Source organism: Phalaenopsis equestris, unplaced genomic scaffold, assembly GCF_001263595.1.
Source record: "Phalaenopsis equestris unplaced genomic scaffold, ASM126359v1 Scaffold000840, whole genome shotgun sequence".
Taxonomy (NCBI): domain Eukaryota; kingdom Viridiplantae; phylum Streptophyta; class Magnoliopsida; order Asparagales; family Orchidaceae; genus Phalaenopsis; species Phalaenopsis equestris.
This window is the reverse complement of record NW_018165280.1, coordinates 5,591,476-5,607,025: the sequence shown is the minus strand read 5'-3', so window position 1 is coordinate 5,607,025 and position 15,550 is coordinate 5,591,476. Positions and strand designations below refer to the sequence as shown.

The window sequence follows — 15,550 nt, the reverse complement described above, 5'->3', positions numbered from 1 at the left end:
ATATATATATAATAATAATAATAATAATAATAATAGATAACTAGGAGGGGGAAACCCTCCCCTTAGGTGGAAACTTCACTTAGCCCCTCAACCGGTCCAGTCTCTAGCCCCCGCTTCACCTTATAATAAGAAAGAGCAGAGCTAAATAGTCATTGAGTTGCTAGAGCTAAGTTAGGCGATGATGTTGCAGATTCCATATTCATTATGGCCATCAGAGCTAGCACCGACTAGGGTGTAAATGAGTCGAGTTGACCACACAAAACTTGAGTTCGACTTGTAAGATGTATGGTTGGCTCGAGCTTGAATTGAACTTGGCTCTTGGCAGCTATGCCAAGCTCGGCTTGAAAGCTTGAATTTGAGCTAAGTTCTGATAAAATTACATCAAGAATTTATGGAATAATAAAACTTTATTTATTATATGAGAGGAAGATTAATGAATAAATTAATATCTATAATTGAGTTGACTCGACAAGCTTGAGCTCGAGCTTGCATCTCGATAAACTCAACCCATGTGCTATTAACACTCTGAGTTCGAGCCGGTTTGCAAGCTGGCTTGGCTTAATTATGTCCCGGCACTGACCAGCTTCAATGGGAAAAAAATTGCGTATGTCAAGCGTATGCAGGAGTTACGTACGTAAAAGGGTACACGGGGGTTACACGGGGATTACAAGGGGCTATAACCCCGTTGTACCTCCCGTGTAACCCCGCTGTAATCTTGTAACCCCAATGTATAAAATAAAAGCGCGGATTACAGGTGAGTTACATGAAAGTTACAAGGAAGTTATAACACGCTTGTAACCCCCATGTAACCCCCGTATAATGTCCGTGTACCATATTATGTACACATCTTTGCGTACGATTGACGTACGCAATTTTTTTCTGCTTCAATGACGTCTAAAATTATGGAGATAAGAACAAAGTATATGGTTACGAGTGCATATGATTATTAGCTTTGTATTAGTTCAGCAACCATGCGATTGCTAGTCTTGTACTTTGGAGAGATGGGGATGTTGTGTTGGTGCTAATAGGTAAGAGGAGAAGGACGTGAGTGGGCCATGTGTGCTACGATAGAACGTGAAGGCAGGCATTTGAGAACTTTTATGAGAGAAGTTGAAAGATCATTTTGATGCTTCTGGAGGCTATATATTTTCTTACAAGTAAATCGAAAATTTGAAGACCTTGCATTTAATATTATTGCTCCCTTTTTTTTTATAGAATATATATGATATATTTATTATATCCCCCTTTGACAGTTCGGTTCGTAAAAGATACTTAGATAAGGTTAGTCGACATGCATGTAAATTAAAAATTAAATGTCATATCCCTCATAAATATAAATTATTTATTAATTTTCAAGTTATAGAAACGTAATACATCAATCATAAAAAGTACAAGAAAAATGAAAATTTTTGATAGAGTCAATCCAACTATTTTCTAAATGTTAAGATGCTGTGAAATAATAATTTTTTTTTTAAATTTGAAGTTGTTTGGTAGCTAATATTTTAAGGCTTGTATGGAGTCAATTTCTGGTGAGTTCAACTCAATCCGAAGTTCAAGTTTTTGATTCACAATTTTGAATTGAAAACTAAGTTGATTCACGTACTCTTTGTACTCGACCGATCTTCTTAACCAGCAAGCCGAGCACGAGTTGTTCACGAACGGGTAGTTTTTTTTTTGACAGGCCTAATTATAGTAGTAGAAGGTTTGAGTTTCTGCAGTCTCTAGTTCTGTAAATATTTGATTTGAAATTCATCTGTCTTCCTCTGCCAGGATTTACTCTTCTCTTACAACATTGCTGTGGATCGATCTGATGAAATGAAGAAGGTACTAAACAAATCAGCAGCCAGTGTAGGTCTACGGCTTCCTGAAGTTTATCAACCTTAACAAAGTATTCATTATCACCATATTATCCAACAGGTAGGTTTCCAAGTGCCTGAACAAAATTGGCTTTTTTGTTGTTGTTGTGACATTATTTAAACAATTTTAATTCTGTTTGTTTATCCAAGATTTCTCTCAATGCTTGCTGTATGGTCTGACATCCCATGAAACATTTAATGTAATTCTGTTGTCATCTGGTTTTATGGAGCCCATGCAGAGAATTAGGACCATCTATTTAAACCTGCATTTTTCTGATTGTGGTACAAGACATTTATGCAATATTTTGATTGTTTTTTTGAGTGTCAAGGAGAAGAGGAGATATTACCTTTTTCTTTTATATTACTTGTGGTTGAGATGGATGTGATGTTTATTGAAAATAATATGTTAAAGAAATAAATTTATGCTGTTTGAAATTATAAAATGATGGAGATGAATATATGTTAAATTAATGTTGAAATTGATGGACCTGAAGCAAGCTAATGTTTTTATAAACTGTTTAAAAGCAATTGCTCATAATAGATCTAATCCCTTGACCCAAAAGCTACACTAAAACAATAATGGATTTTATTTTTTGAGTCAATGTATTTTCATGCAAACAAGTTGCCCTTAGAGCTATGCATATAAAGATTTGAAGATTAAAGATATGGATTGGTATGTGTTGTCATGTGGAAATGTCAGATATCTCAAAACATTGAGGATCCAAATGTCCTAGAATTTTAAATTTAAGATTATGTTAAAAATAACTATAACTTAATTTAAAATAAGATGGCAAGTAATTTTACAATTTTCAATATATCTCAATTGAGTCATTGAATAAGAAACTAAGTAGAAAATTATATGGGTTAATTAATTTTTAAAATTAACACTTTTTAATATTAAAATGGGATAATAAATCTTCTGACACTTCATAATATTGATAAAGTGTTGCATTACTCCACAAAAATTTAGAGATTTGAGGTCTTGAAATTTAGTTAATTGTTATGTGCCGGAAAATTCATGAATTTAGAGTATTATTTAATTTTTTAGCGTTGTACGAAGATTTAACACATAAATAATAGAAAAATTGCAGGAGTCACGTGGCCCCATTCAGTCAAATGAAATCACTATAAGTATATGGGTATGCTCTTCTTCTGAATTGGAGAAGATGAAATTACAATGTTGATTATTACTTTTGTACAATAATAGTTTAGTTATAATAACCATAATTGAGCTACAACAAATGCAATTCTTAGTTGTAATAACAATAGTTAACCACAAAAGCCATAGTTATTTGCTAGAAAGATAGTAGTTGACCATAAAAGTTGTAATGGCTGCAGTTGGCCACAGAGGCCGTAAGTAGTGGTTATAATAGTGTTAGCCAACCACAAAGGTCATAGTTGAAAGTTGTAGCAAGAATTGGCAATAGGTCATAGTTGGTAGCTGCAAAAACGTTAGTAGGTCATAAAGGTCATAATGAGAAGTTGCAGTAATAACTTTCACATTAGCTTTAACAGGTAGCTGCAAAAGCGTCAGTTGGCTACAGAGGTCATAACGGGAAGTAGTAGAAGTAACCACATAAACCATAGGTAGTATCTACAAGAGTGTTAGTTGGCCACAGGGGACGTAGTGGGAAGTTGCAGTAGTAACCGGTCACATAGGCTCTGGTTGGTCACACAGGTCGTAGTTGATAGCTGCACTAGTGTCAGTCAACCATATAGGTTATAGTTAGAAACTACAATATCAGTTTGCTATATAGGTCGTAGTTGAAAGATGTAGTAGCTGTTAGTCACATAGCTCATAGTTGGCACATAGGTTGCGTTGTGGTATATTGAAATTAAATAAAACGATCGATGACGAAGTGAAAAATAGAACAAAAAAATTCACACAAAAAAAGAACACACAGATTTACGTGATTTGACAAATTGCTTGCATGCACAGAGTTGCAGATGATTTTACTAATTGAGGAATTTACACCAGAATGTTTCAATTTACAAGAAACACTTATCTCAACTTTAAGGAATTACAAAATCAATGTATTCCTTCACCGTTGTTTCTTTCTTGACGCTGTCAGTTTTATCCGCCTCGGGCTTCCTCCGTTGTCGTAAAGAAGAAGAATGAAATAAGAATAAAAAAACTTTTTTATGCTCTCCGCTTTTATCTTCTTCTCCTAAGCCTCACACCAAGCAAGAAAAGTAGATATGGTATTCTCTCCGTAAGCCTTCCTCTCTTCTTCACGTGAGCAAAATCGCCGAAAAAGGATGCCTCCCTCTCGCTGTCGCAAGAAGCCTAAGTCGTCTGCTGTAGCCTTTTTCCGTAAGCCTTACACAGGAACCGAATTCTTGAAGCAGCCTTGTAGTTCGGTTTCAAAAGGAGTTCAATCGCATAAAAGATCTTTTTAATTCTTCTCTTTTGCTTGCATTTATGGTGGTGGGGCCAACCAAAGCAAAAGTCATGCCTCTTCCAAAGAATGGGAAGCTGGAACAGTTAGGCGGCAAGTAAATTGTTTTTTTCTTTATTATTTGTTTAAACCGGGCTCCACCATAACAAATCTCCCACTTGGAGACCGGTACACAGACTACAACGTCTTCTTCCTCAAATTGATATCCTCCACTGGCAGCATCACCCTTTTCTTCAAACATGAATCTTCCACCTCTGCAACTTAAGACCCCTGTCTTCAAGCTATAAGACCAACTGAAGTTGTGCACAACATCAGTTTCTCTAGAGCAACACCCTCTGTCAACATATCAACAGTGTTTTGGCTTCCACAATTTTCTCAAGCAACAACTATCTGTGATCCAACATTGACCGCATGAGGTGATGTCTGATCTGAATGTGCTTAGTCCTGGACTGAAATAATGGATTCCTGGCAAGGAATATGGTGCTCTGACTATCACTTTAGAGAATGCCCTTCTGATTCTTCTTGCCCAATTCTTCCAGGAAGCCCTGTAGCCATATCATCTCTTTTGTAGCCTCTGATACTGCTATTTCCTCAGCTTTTGTAGTAGACAACGAAACTGTCTTCTGCAGTTTAGAGCCCCATGACACTGCTGTGCCACTAATAGTGTAAATATAGCATATAGTACTTCTAGTATCAATGTCTCCAACTAAAAAAACATCAACATAGCGTCGTGACTTTGACTCTTTCCTGAGAAACATAAGCAAGTTTCTGAAGAGCCTCTTAGGTATCTTAAGATTCACTTCACTGTTTCCCAATGTTCCTTTCCAGGATTACTCATGTATCTGCTAACAACTTTCACTGTGTGGGAAATATTCGGTCTGGTGCAAACCATAAGGTGCAAACCATAACATACAAAACCATAACATACAAAAGTGAACCAATAGCTGAAGCATAAGGAACCTTACTGATGTGATCTCGTTCCTCCTCTGACTTGGGTCACTGATTCTTGCTAAGTCTAAAGTGATTTCCCAATGGTGTGCCAACTGGTTTGACCTTATCCATGTTGAACCTGCTAAGTACCTTTTTCACATACTCAGCCTGAGAGAGTCTCAACATGCCTCTGACTCTGTCTCTGACAATTCTCATACCAAGAATTTGCTTTGCCACTCCCAAATCCTTCATTGCAAAGTGTTCTGACATCTGTTCCTTCAGATTATTGATCTCCTAAATACTAGCACCTGCAATAAGCATATCATCTACATACAGCAGTAGGATGATATAGAAATTTTCAAAATACTTGACATAGCAGCAGTGAGCTGCCTGACATCTGCTGTATCCTGTACTGTGCATGAAATTATCAAATTTCTTGTATCTTGTCTAGGAGCTTATTTCAGGTCATACAAGCTCTTCTTCAATCTGCAAACTGACTCTTCCTTTCCCTGTACCACGAACCCTTCAGGTTGGTCCATGTAGATTTCTTCTTCAAGATCCCCATGAAGAGACTGTCTTCACATCTAACTGCTCAAGGAAGAGATCTTCAGTAGTCATCATAGACAATACAATTCTGATGGTTGTAAGCCTCACCACAGGAGAGAAAATCTCCGAATAATAAATATCGTGCTTCTGCTGAAAACCCTTTACAACAAGTCTAGTCTTGTACCTCTTACTGCCATCATGCTCAGTCTTCATCCGATACACCCACTTGTTGTGTAATGCCTTCTTCTCAGATGTAAGTTCTGTTAACTCCCAAGTATGATTTTCTAGCAAAGAATCCATCTCCTCCTTCATGGCTAGCTCCCACTCGTTCGAATTTTCATCTTGCAAGGTTTTTTGATAACTCTGAGGTTCTCCACCATCTGTAAGCATAATATAGTTCAAAGTTGGAGAATAACGTTGTGGAGAACGTCTAGCCCTTTCTGACCCGCGAACTGCAACTATAGGGGTAGACAACTACGAACTGCAACTATAGGGGTAGACTGCTCTGAAACTGACTGTGGAACAATAAGAGTGGATGCTTCAGATCCACTCACCTCATCACCAGCATCTCTGCCATGCACTGAGACCTCTGGTAAATGATCAAATCTTACCAACTCATATTCCTTCAGTGTTGTTTCAGATGTTTCAGAAACTATACTGATATACTGAACTTGTCCTTGTACATAACCTTCTCATTGAAAATCACGTTCTTGATCCTTATGATCTTTCGACCTTGATCATCCCAGAAACGATATCCAAATGCCTCATCTCTATAGCCAATAAAATAACACTTCCTTGATTTAGCCTCAAGCTTACTTCGAGCATCAGGATTAATGATAATATAAGAAAGACAACCAAAAGTCTTAAGGTGAGAAAAATTAACCTCTTTCCCACTCTAGACTTCTTCAGGTAATTCACAGTTTAATGGAACAGATGACCCTTTGTTGATCAAATAAACTGCAGTACTAACTGCTTCTGTCCATAAAGTAGGTGGTAGTCCGACGTGCAATCTCATGCTTCTTGTCCACTCATTAATGGTCCCGTTCATGTGTTCTGCAACACCATTTTGTTGTGGTGTCCCTGGAATGGTCTTCTCCATTCTTATTCCCTGAGCTGCACAATACTCATTGAATCCACCATCAATGTACTCACCATCATTACCAGACCTCAGACATTTCCAGACATTTCCATTACCAGACCTCAGACATTTCAGCTTTAAGCATGTCTCTGTCTCAATCATGGCCTTCCAAGTATTGAACACACTAAATACATCAGATTTATACTTCAAGAAATAAATCCATATCTTTATGCTATGATCATCAATAAACGTGACTTAGTAACGAGTGCCTCTACGAGATGCTACTGAAGAAGGTCTCCACACATCTGTGTGTACAAGATCCAGTTTTCCTGTCTTTAGCGTCCTGCCACCTTTCAAGAAATTGACATTTCTCTGCTTCCCCATAATGCAACTCTCACACATGCTGAAATAAATTGACTTCATTTCTGGTAGCTTGCCTCTGGACTGAAGTTCCTTCATACCTCTTTGACTCATGTGGCCGTCTACGACAAGTCTGTAATGCCACAACTCTGTTGTGTTGTCTGCAACAGTAGTATCAACACTGTTAATTAAACCAGTAGTCATATATAACATACATGTTTTCTTACCTCGAGTCAGTACCAGTGCTCCTTTAGTAACCTTCCAGGTGCTATCTGAGAACACTACTGAATGTCCACACTCATCAAGCTGCCTAACAGAAATGAGGTTCTTCTTCAGTTCAGGAATGTGTCTGAACTTTTGCAGAGTCCACTTGTTCTTGTTTGGAAGTGCAATGTTAATATCTTCCATTCCTACCACTTTCAGAGCTTCTCCATCTGCCAGATATACTTTCCCAAAGTCACCTGCAACATAATTTTGCATCAATTCCCGATGAAAAGTTATACGGAAAGAAGCAACTGAATACAATATCCAGCCATCAACAGAACTATGAACTGCCAACAGTAGTGTATCCTGTGATTCTTCAGTTACCACATCTGCACTATCATTCTCCACCTTCTTGGGATTTCTGCAGTTCCTCTTTATGTGACTAGTTTTGTCACAATTCCAACAAGTTACTTGTTTACCAGGCCTTGACTTACTCCCGCTTCTGTTCTTTGATTTTGATCTTCCTCTATTTGAGTTCCTATCATGTGATCTCCCCCTGGAATCAACGTTTAATCCTAAACTCAAACCTGAGATATCGCCAGAATATTTCCTGCGCACCCCCTCAACCAAAATCAAATAATAAATATCTTCATATTTCAATTTTGATTTACCTGCAAAATTACTGACAGTCAACATTACTGACAGTCATTCTCATAGCTTCCCAGCTATTTGACAATGAAGCCAACAAGATCAGTGCACGTATCTCATCATCAAATTTAATTTTCACGGACGATAATTGATTTGTGATTATATTGAAACCATTCAGGTGTTGTACAACAGACGTACCTTCGACCATCTTCAAATTGAATAACTTCTTCATCAGATATACCTTGTTATTCGCCGATGACTTTTCATATATACCTGACAGGGCTGCTATAAGATCTGCAGTTGTCCTCTCCTTGACGACGTTATGTGCAACGAACCCGATAGGATCAATCGAAAAACCTCCATAACATGTCGATCCAACAGATTTCATTCAGCTTCATTCATTCTTTCAGGTATTTTCCCCAATAACGGAAGATAAAGTTTCTTCCCATAGAGGTAGTCCTCTATCTGCATCCTCCAATAACCAAAATCTGTGCCATCAAATTTCTCGATCCCTGAAACCTTTACTTCTTTTGCAGCCATTGGCTCTGATATCAGTTGTTGTGGTATATTGAAATAAAATAGAATGATCGACGAAGAAGTGAAAAATGGAACAAGAAAATTCACACCAGAAAAGAACACAAATTTACGTGGTTCGACAAATTGCCTACATCCACAGAGTTGTAGAGGATTTTACTAATTGAGGAACTTACACCAAAATGTTTCAATTTAAAAGAAACACTTATCTCAACTTCAAGGAATTACAAAGTCGACGTATTCTTTCACCATTGTTTTTTTCTTGACGCTGCCAGTTTTATCAGCCTCGAGCTTCCTCCGCTGTCGTAAAGAAGAAGAATGAAATAAGAATAAAAAACCCTTTTTATTCTCTCCGCTTTTGTCCTCTTCTCCTAAGCCTCACACCAAGCTAGAAAAGGAGATATGATATTCTCTCCGTAAGCCTTCCTCTCTTCTTCACGTGAGCAGAACCGTCGAAAAAGGATGCCTCCTCTCGCTGTCGCAAGAAGCCTAAGCCGTCAGTTGTAGCCTTTTCCCGTAAACCTTACACATGAACTGAATTCTTGAAGCAGCCTCGGAGTTCGGTTTCAAAAGGTGTTTAATCGCAGAAAATATTTTCTTAATTCTTCTCTTTTGCTTGCATTTAGGGTGGTGGGCCAACCAAAGCAAAAGTCACGCCTCTTCCAAAGAATGGGAGGCGTAAACTGTTAGACAACAAATAAATTGATTTTTTTTATTATTATTTGTTTAAACCGGGCTCCAACATAAGAGGTTGTAGCTCGTCGTTGCAGTAGCATCAGTTGGTCATAAAGGTCATAGTTGGAAATTATAATAGTAGTTAGTCATATAGGTCATAGTTGGTCAAAGATATCCCAAATGGAGAAGATGATACATTTGTTTGGCTAAGTAAAACTTTTGATGTAGGTCATGGGGACGAACTCATCACCACAGAGAATATTGCAATGTGTTGACTTGGTCAGATAAGGAAATTCTAAATCGCTCCACTCTTACTTATCAATGTCTTAATATCAATCCAAAACTTCAAGATTAGTGGCACTCACATTAGCAAAAGTAATTCAGGAAGAAATGCATAAGCAACTAGAGGCAAGGTACATCAAAGAATTGTAGTACCCGAAATGGGTGGCAAACATAGTGATCGCCCCAAAATCAAATAAGAAATCATAAATGTGTGTTGAATTCACTAGCCTCCACTTGGTGTGTCCAAATGACAACTATCCCCTACCGCATATCAATGTGCTCGTGGGTTCAGTTTTTGGTCCCTCTATCATGAGCTTTCTGGATGATTTTTTAGGCATATCCAAATAAAAATGTATTTTATAGATGCTAAGAAGACTAGTTCATCACCATAGTGGTGTGCTTTGTTATAATATAAAGTCTTTTAAAAACAAGAACATGAATGCCTCAAGAACATAGATTTATTATTTACCAACTAAGCATAAGAAAAAAAGAATACTGAAGTACATATAGATGAATGTTGGTAAAGAATAAAATGCCTGAACAACACAAAAAAGACTTGGGAGTAGTTTTTGAAGCACTAAAAAATATAATATAAAAGTGAAGCAACTTAAGTGCATGTTTAGGGCTAGAACATGTGAGTTCTTAAGGTATATGCTAGCATTTGAAGGGATCAAAGCTAAACTTGAGAAGGTTTAAGTGTTCGTGAACATGTTATTGCCTCACAACATCAAAGAGCTTCAGTAACTAAAATGTCAAGTTACTGACATGTGTCAATTTTACGTAATTTTACCTGCATTGTACCCTACATTTTTCTGCTATTTTACTGATTTATCACATAATTACACTTGGGTAAGGTTGTTGCTGATGTTGTGTAGGTTACAAAGATTGAAAACATACATTTTGGAATGAGAAAAAGAGGCGACGTGACCACACCGGGGCATGACCATACCACAATTTGGCGTGACCACACCTGAAGTTCAAAGAGGCGACGTGACCACACCGTGATCGGGCGTGACCACGCTGCCCGATTTTGAAGGTTGGCATAACTACATCACTTTTCGGCGCGACCACACCAAAAAAGCGGGAAATTATTTTAGCAAGAGATTTCTTACCAATTTCATAGATTAAGTTATACAAAAGTTCTGTAGGGTATCTTTGGAGAGGGGAGAGACCCGGAGATGGTTGAAGAGCAAAAAGAGAGGATTTTCCTTAGGATTCTCTTACTCTCTTAGGGGGTGAGGGGCTAAGGGTGTTTCATATCTACTTTATACTTTCTTATCTATTTTGAGAGGTTTATTTTATGATAGAGGAGTTGGTTGTTGTGGAAGAGGGTCCAAATTGTGTTGTAAGTTTTTAGTTTCAATTTTTACTTCCAATAATGATTTTCATGAGATTTTTTTTTTCACAAATATGAGTTCAATAGATATAAAATTTTATCTTACAAGTTAAAACCATTGGCCAATTAGCAAGGGTTTCTAAATATTAATCAAACAAAATCAACTCGCAGCCAATTTCGAACTCATTCATCAAAAACATGTTCAATTGGGCTCGAGTTTAACTCTAAGATTTTTGAATTCGTGTTTTTTATTAGGCCGAGCCTATCAGACAATGACATGCCCATTTTATTAGTTCAAAAAAATAATTTTTTTAAATCTCATAAGCTTTAAACCTCTTAAAAATTTATTTATTTTCCTTAAAACATGATTTTCAATGATCTCTTGCAAAGCCCCATGAGTTACAAACTCAATAATTGAAACATAACCTTTAAATCTTATCAACATTACTATTTCAAACATTTCAATGATGTCTCACTAAAAGCACAAAATAGTATAAAGCTTAAATGATTATGAGCAAACTTTAATTCAATTTACTAATGAGCTTATTTACTAGTTCTAAATAATTATATATATATAGCCATTATTTGAATTTGTTCATTCAACAACTAGATATTTACATAAATGTTCAAATTTATCCAATCATTTATTCAAATATGTATGAATGTTTTTCTTTGATTAATTATAAAAATATTTAAATTTATTCAATCAATTAATCAAAAAATAAGATGAATGAGCTTTCATTGAGTCTAATCATAAATATTTTGTTAAATACTTGACTTATTTTACAGCCTTATTATAAAGTTGGACAAGGACTGGGCATTTCTGCTGCCTAATATAGTCGACTTCTCACAGAATAGTTCCATGTGTAAAGTTTGGAAGACAATTTCAGCATCTGCATCAAAAAATGACATTTCAATTACAATCAAGTCACTTGATTCCAAATTTTTTAGGAGGAAATCACGAGGAGAAATGGAGTTCAGCTCAGCTGAATGAAGAAAATCTGATTCAATGGTGCTCAGCGAATCTGAATGGAGATAAAAAGCTTTATCAAGGGGAGATTTGGCAATAGAAATCTCTCTACTTTTCAAAAAAAAAAAAAAATTACATATGGTGACTCTCTGATCATAGCCGCACATCAAAACTCATCCAAACAAAGCCTGTATGAACATGAATAACACACAATAACACCTAAATAACACGAGAAATATTCCCGACAGAGAAAAAAACGGCGCAGTAACACGGGAGAATATTCTTCCCCGTGTTATTCATGTGTTATTGTGTGTTATTCATGTGTTATTTTGTCCTGAGAATATTCTTGGTGTTATAATAACACAATAACACATCAATAACACATGAATAACACATGAATAACACACAATAACACATGAATAACACGGGGAAGAATATTCTCCCGTGTTACTGCGCCGTTTTTTTCTCTGTCGGGAATATTTCTCGTGTTATTTAGGTGTTATTGTGTGTTATTCATGTGTTATTTTGTCCTGAGAATATTCTTGGTGTTATAATAACACAATAACACATCAATAACACGCAATAACACATGAATAACACATCAATAACATGAGAGGGAATATTCCCCGTGTTACTGCGCCGTTTTTTTTTCTCTGTCGCGTGGGGTGTTATGGCGTGATTTCATTGGCTACGCACGTTACCACTACGTGTGTAGTACTGATGTAATATTTTTTCGTATGACATTGGGTCCCGCTTTTATTAATTTTTTTCTTAAAAAAAAAAATTTAAAAACGGATGACTGTGATTGGATACCATATGCGCTGTGCATACGGTCTCCATACGCAAATTTTCTCTCTTCCACGATAATTTCAATGAAATTTCAACAGATAAATTCTCTTAAAAAATAGTATAGCCAATGAAAACATAAAAATTAAATTAAAAAATTCTACAATATTCATTTATGGATGATAAGACATAATATTTATAACAATGACACATACTCGACATAATAGGGATAATTACATGCACCCGAAATATTACATTTATAAAATCTAACACCCAGACAATATTTATGAACTACAAAGTTGATGTACTTAACCTGTGTCGCAATCAAATCATTGAGAATTTGATCAAAATGAAAAATATGAACCAGGGTTTATCATGAATCTTGATATTTGAGCGAGAATTTAAAAAATGGATGAAAGAACTTGCTAAATTTATATACAGCAGGCGCTGTGCATGTGAACAGCCCAAAATAATAATGATGATGAAATCAAATTCTTTGTTAAATATTCTAATAATTTAAAAGGAATATCAAGTGAAGCTAGAAAGAGTAAACTCAGAATTTGTCCTTTTATCTATGACTTCTGCTGGAACCATCAATAGAATTTTGCCTAAACTTCTCTCCTACATCATGCAACTAATGCATATATATTTGCAGCCATGCTAAGAAATGACACATAAACTTTCACTCATAAATCATGCTGCTCTCACTTTTCCTCTTCCCCATCCTCCTCCTCTTCCGATCCCTAAGAAGCCATAAAAGCATCCTAATCCATGGAGACAAAAACTTTCCTCCAGGGCCACCAAAACTCCCTATCATTGGAAGCATTCATCACCTTCTAGGTGTAAACCTCCACCACAAGCTTAACAGCATGTCTAAGCTGTATGGCTCTCTTCTCCATATCAAGCTTGGTGAGATTAACTCTCTGGTTATTTCCAGCCCAGAGCTTGCCTGCCAGGTTATGAAGACTCAAGATCTCAACTTTGCTTCTAGACCTCCAATAGCTGCCAGTGAGGCCTTGCTTTACAACTCCAGTGATATAGGCTTTGCCCCTTATGGAACTTACTGGAGGGAGCTGAGAAAGATCTGTACTTTAGAGCTTTTAAGTTTCAAAAGAGTGAAGTCTTTTCATTCGTTAAGAGAGGAAGAGGGTAACAGTTTGTTACAGAAGATCCTGTTAACTCCACATGGAACTCCAGTTAATTTAACCAAGATGTTGCTTATTTTAACAAGCACTGCAATTACAAAGGCTGCTTTTGGGAAGGAGTGTGTTCACCAACAGAAGTTTCTGTCGGCCATGAGGAAAGGATTGGAGTTGGCCTCATATTTCAGCTTGATGGATTTATTTCCTTCGTTGGGTTTTCTTAGGATGTTCCTTAGTCTGAACTTTAAAATGAAAAGAGTACACCGGGAATTGGATTCTATATTGAATGACATAATTGAGGAACACCTTGAGAAGAAGGCTGGTGGAGATGACATGGAGGATGATCTGGTTGATGTTCTTCTGAGGCTTAGAGAAACAGGACAACTGGAGATTCATCTTACAGTGGACAATATCAAAGCTGTCATTTTGGTAAGTTTTTTGGTCCAACCACTGTGCAGTTCAGGAAATAGAGTTGTTGGTGTATTATTCCATCAGCTTGTTCAAGCTGGAAACTTTTTTCGAGTGATTATTTAAGCAAAGTCATGAGCTAACAAAACATCTAATTTTTTCTCGTTTTTGCAGGGTCTATTTGTTGCAGGAACAGACACTACAGCTTCCTCAATAGAATGGGCGATGACAGAGCTCGTAAGACATCCAGAGGCCATGCGTAAGGCTCAAGAGGAGGTGAGAAAATCAGTAAAAGGAAGGTCAAAAATAGAAATGATTCATATGAATGAAATGAAATACTTACAACAAGTCATCAAAGAAACACTAAGGCTTCATCCTCCAGTTCCTCTTCTAGTGCCTAGAGTTTGTCGTGAGACAACTAAGGTCTCAGAGTACTTGATATCTGAAGGTACACACGTCATCATCAACGCATGGGCCATTGGAAGAGATCCAAAATATTGGAAGGACCCTGAGAGCTTTCAACCTGAGAGATTTGAGAGGAGTGAGATTGACTTCAAAGGTGCAAACTTTGAGTTCATTCCTTTTGGTGCGGGGCGTAGAATGTGCCCAGGGATGCCATTCGGGCTGGCTGGTGTGGAGCTCTGGCTTGCTCAGCTTCTGTTACATTTTGATTGGGAGATGCCTGATGGGAGGAAATCGGAGGAGCTTGACATAAGTGAGGCTTCTGGTGTAATTCTCAGGAGGAAAAATGACTTGTGTTTGCTTGCTTTTCCTTACAAGTCAGTACTTTGAATAGTTTATGTGGATTTTCATAAGTAAATGTTGAATTTTTTGGGACGTTTTATTTTAGTATATTCTATTATTAAGTATTTTTATTTTTAGAATGAAGCATTATTGGTATGTCTTTGCTATTTATTTCTTTTATCATGAGATTTACGGCTGATTTTACTGCTTTTCTGATGTGGGAGACATCTCCCTGTATTTAACTTGTAATTGTTTTCAATCAAATCAAAGAGAAATAATTATTTCTCCCCAATCAAAACTACATGGTATCAAAGCCCATCCTAGCCTACGAGACGACAACCTAAACCCCTCAAGATCGTCTCCGGGTTCTCATACGTGACGCTTGCCCCTCTCGCATTCGCCCAATACCATCATTTACATGACCGACCCCTCACATGATACAAGCAACAACTGTATTGGCTTTTGGAGACCCCTCATGGAAGAATGGCGATTACAGCTTGTTGGGAAGGGAATGATTGGATCACGACATTCAGAGACCCTTGCAATACAATTGCGATTAGAACTTGTTGGGAAGGAAAATGAGTGGACTGCAGTATTCAGAGATATGAAGCATTTGATTAGAGCCAATTTAAAAGGCAACGAACGGATCACA

The 15,550-nt window shown here is 37.0% G+C and overlaps 2 protein-coding genes across 5 annotated transcripts in view; both read left to right on the top strand.

Annotated features, from left to right (window-relative positions):
* LOC110031774 overlaps window positions 1-10,838 on the top strand; it is a 25,056-nt gene extending 14,218 nt beyond the window's left edge. For 3 of the 4 annotated variants that reach the window (XM_020735169.1, XM_020735166.1, XM_020735165.1), the window contains one exon: window positions 1,771-2,190. In XM_020735169.1, the coding sequence (XP_020590828.1) occupies window positions 1,771-1,884 (114 nt within the window). In that variant the 3' untranslated portion in view covers window positions 1,885-2,190. Of the gene's footprint in view, window positions 1-1,770; window positions 2,191-10,387 lie in introns of those variants that run through there. The other variant, XM_020735168.1, reaches the window with a different exon arrangement.
* A 2,510-nt stretch (window positions 10,839-13,348) lies between these two features.
* On the top strand, window positions 13,349-14,981 carry LOC110031728 (premnaspirodiene oxygenase-like). The gene is made up of 2 exons (XM_020735089.1): window positions 13,349-14,175; window positions 14,329-14,981. Exons 1-2 carry the CDS (start codon window positions 13,474-13,476, stop codon window positions 14,944-14,946), a joined length of 1,320 nt encoding a protein of 439 aa, XP_020590748.1. The 5' UTR covers window positions 13,349-13,473; the 3' UTR covers window positions 14,947-14,981.
* Window positions 14,982-15,550: the final 569 nt, after the last annotated feature.

Bases quoted from the DNA above. Each gene is read 5' to 3' on its own strand.
- LOC110031728 (XM_020735089.1), top strand. From the start codon at position 13,474: ATGTCTAAGCTGTATGGCTCTCTTCTCCATATCAAGCTTGGTGAGATT. The intron at 14,176-14,328 runs GTAAGTTTTTTG...TCGTTTTTGCAG, and splicing joins ATATCAAAGCTGTCATTTTG to GGTCTATTTGTTGCAGGAAC.